A 3,185-nucleotide genomic window follows, 5' to 3' on the forward strand; every position below is an offset into this window, starting at 1 on the left:
CATTAAATTATTTGTGACAAGTCTCAGGTTCCAATGCTGAAGTCCGAGGTAATCTTTTCTAGTATTAATTGAAATGGACATTACACAAGATATACTATTGCAGTACGACAACCATAAAAAAGTAAAAAGAAAAAAACATATGACAAGAAAGACTTGACCAATATAGAAAATAAAAAATATATTGACCAGTCAATAGTGCCTCCCTTATATATTATGGCCAACTATTGCAGACTATTATTGGACTTGGATCAGGAAGACTTGCAGATTATTTGAAGGGTTCGAACTTTTCAACAAAAACTTCTATTATTGAAATATTGTTTGAGACGCCCCATAAGATTGAACCCGCTTTACACGACGGCCATTAGTAGCTTCAAGCCAATTAAGTTACAATTGAAGTGTCACTATATAAATACAAATTTGAAGGCCTGCCCAAAAGTATTGAAAGGGTCAATAGAATACTCCATTTTTTACTTCTTAATTTCAACTGCTGCCAAATTTGATTTAGTCCTTATCCCTCACTATATAATCCTTAGAAACCCCGTCCCACCAACGACAACCACAAACTAATTAGCTATCACCTTATATCCAGTGACCGCGGCCATTGTCATTGTTCTTCAAATTAAACCGTAGTCATTCCTAAGTTAAGAGATGGAAGTGAAGATTGAGAGCTCAAGACTCCTGAAGCCTGCCTACGAAGGTATTGATGATCCTCATTCCAGTACCAATCCTGAACTTGTTAAGTTGAGCCTCTTCGACAACCGACGACGCCCACTTCGCTGCCATCTGCGCCTTCCGTGCACCCAACCCTCCCAACTCCGTGTGGGAGAGCAGCATCGCCAAAGTCCTCACCACCTTCAGGGAGTGGGCGGGGAGACTCGGAGAGGACGCATATGGCAATCCTGCCATCATCCTCAACGATGAGGGAGTGAGATTCGTGGAGGCCATGGTGGATGCAATCCACGACGATGTCATGACGTTCGAGCCATCGCCGGCGTTGCTCGGCCTACACCCGAGCCCATGGGGTGCGGAAGAGTTGGCCTAGGTTCAACTCACACGTTTTGCTTGCGGAACACTTGTCGTGGGATTCACCTTCCACCACAAGCTTGGCGATGGCTATGGAATCACCCACTTCCTTGTCTCATGGGCAAGCGCATGTCGAGGTGTGGACATCGGCACAGGCCCAATGCATGACCGCACGAGTTTCTTCGCACCCCGAGACCCGCCTCAAATTGAATTTGAGCATCGTATGGCAGAGTACAGGCCCAGGGGAACTAGGTTCCTCTCCGGATACAAGCCGACGGAGGAGACAGTCGTTCACAGGGTGCACTTCACAAAAGAATTCATCGCCAAGCTGAAGGCCAAGGTCTCTTCAAGGGCTAATACCAAGTACAGCACATTCGAGAGCTTAATGGCTCACCTGTGGAGGACGGTGACGATGGCTCACGGCGTTGAGGCCGGGGAGACCACCCGCCTTCGCATAGCCGTGAACGGCCGCCACAGGATGGACCCCGAGGTTCCTGAAGAGTATTTTGGCAACTTGGTCTTATGGGCATATTGCAGCAGCAAGGTTGGCGAGCTCGTCAATAGTCCGTTGCATTACGCGGCCGAGGTCATCCATAGCCAGGTCACCAGGTTAAATGATCGCTACTTTAGGTCCTTCGTAGACTTTGCGAGCTCCAAAGTAGTGGAGGAGGAGGATCTAGTACCATTGACGGATCCGGATGCCGAGGCCTTGTATCCGGACGTGGACGTAAACAGCTGGCTAGGGTTTTCGATGCGGTTCATGGACTTCAGTGGGGGCAAGCCTTTCTATTTCATTCCGTCCTACTTCCCCATGGAAGGGCTGCTATTTGTCGTGCCTTCTTTCTTCGGAGAAGATGGAAGCGTTGATGCCTATGTGCCCTTATTCAAAAGCAATCTTCCTACTTTCCAGAATATCTATTACTCCGTAGAAGATAAGATCGAGACCCAAACTTATGCTAACAGCTACAGTTTGGAGCAACCAGTTGCTGCTCTGATGGCTAGCACTAGTTGAACATGAGTACCAGGGAAGACGGACGACGAAAGCTAGAAAAAAAGTCTCAAACGTGATTATTTCTTTTTTTTCTGTTTTTTTACCTTAAGAAACCAAAACTAGCATGATATATGTTTCTTTAACTTAAGACTATTTACTTATGTGAAGTGATCATTTCTATGTAGTATCAAATTTTATTGTCAATGTTACCGAATGACTTTTAAGCACACTTTTTTTAAAAGTTTGATATCTCAAATCCTTAAATCTTCTGAAACAATAAATAATGTCTACTATCTTATGGGGTGATTTACACCAAAGAGCCTCTCAGTTTTTCAATCGGTAGAAATAGGTTTCTCCTATTATCGAATTATAATTTTGAGTCTTCTTTACTAATTAAGCCTAATTTATCCTTTCTCTAACTCAACCCAACCATTTTATCTAATTTATTAACAATTTAAATATCTAACTCCTCAAAACCCTTTTCTTTTCTTTTCTTTTCTTTTAGTTATTTTTCTCACATATCAAATTGATTTTTTTCTCCTCCTCATCAACCCCAACATTTTCTCCTCATCGTCCTCCTTTCTTCTTCTTTGCGCCCGTGGGTGCTTTGCCTTCTGCCCACGCCATCTTGAAGGTTTCTACTCTCTCATGGATAACTATCATCACACTGTTGTTGCTTTGTTTCTTAATTTTTTTTTATTCTTCTTACAATTTTACTCATTATATTCAAATTCAGTTTGATATTTGTTTCAAAACTCATTTGGTCATTTGTGAAGTTTTTGTAAAGTAATTCTTCTTGAGTTCTATTTTCTCATTTTTTATTTCTTTAAATTTAATTATTTGAGTGACCTCTTGCTGATCTCTTTTGTTATGTGATTTGGTGTGAAGTAATTTAGTTAATTTATTTTTATACTAAGACTCTTTGGTACTTTTTAATACCTTCTTTCTTGATTTACAAATCCTACTAGCTAGACTTTTGTTTCCTTTTATATTTTTTTTTTCTTTTTTGTATTTTTCTAGCTATGTCTCGATCAGATAAGCTGACTCATATAGTTTGTTCTTTAGCCTAAGGTCTAAGTTTTCTCCTAATTTTAAATGATGTACAAAGTAAGATATTATAAATATTTTATATTGTTTTGCTTAATTGAAATTTGCGATGGAGGTCTCTCTC

General features: G+C 41.0%; 1 protein-coding gene across 1 annotated transcript; it reads left to right on the forward strand.

The window, feature by feature from the left end:
• The first annotated feature begins 648 nt into the window (after positions 1–648).
• Positions 649–2,035, forward strand: LOC140789126 (agmatine coumaroyltransferase-2-like). The gene is made up of 3 exons (XM_073138734.1): positions 649–697; positions 747–1,032; positions 1,150–2,035. The coding sequence occupies exons 1-3, from the start codon at positions 649–651 to the stop codon at positions 2,033–2,035; spliced, it is 1,221 nt and encodes a 406-aa protein (XP_072994835.1).
• Positions 2,036–3,185: the final 1,150 nt, after the last annotated feature.

This window comes from Typha latifolia, chromosome 5, assembly GCF_019914945.1.
Source record: "Typha latifolia isolate L0001 chromosome 5, TyphaL0001v2, whole genome shotgun sequence".
NCBI lineage: Eukaryota > Viridiplantae > Streptophyta > Magnoliopsida > Poales > Typhaceae > Typha > Typha latifolia.

Excerpts from the sequence above, each read along its gene's own strand:
- LOC140789126 (XM_073138734.1), top strand. The coding sequence starts at position 649 with ATGGAAGTGAAGATTGAGAGCTCAAGACTCCTGAAGCCTGCCTACGAA. Across the intron at positions 698-746 it reads CCTGAAGCCTGCCTACGAAG|CCTCTTCGACAACCGACGAC; the intron begins GTATTGATGATC and ends TGTTAAGTTGAG. Across the intron at positions 1,033-1,149 it reads AGCCCATGGGGTGCGGAAGA|CGCATGTCGAGGTGTGGACA; the intron begins GTTGGCCTAGGT and ends CTCATGGGCAAG.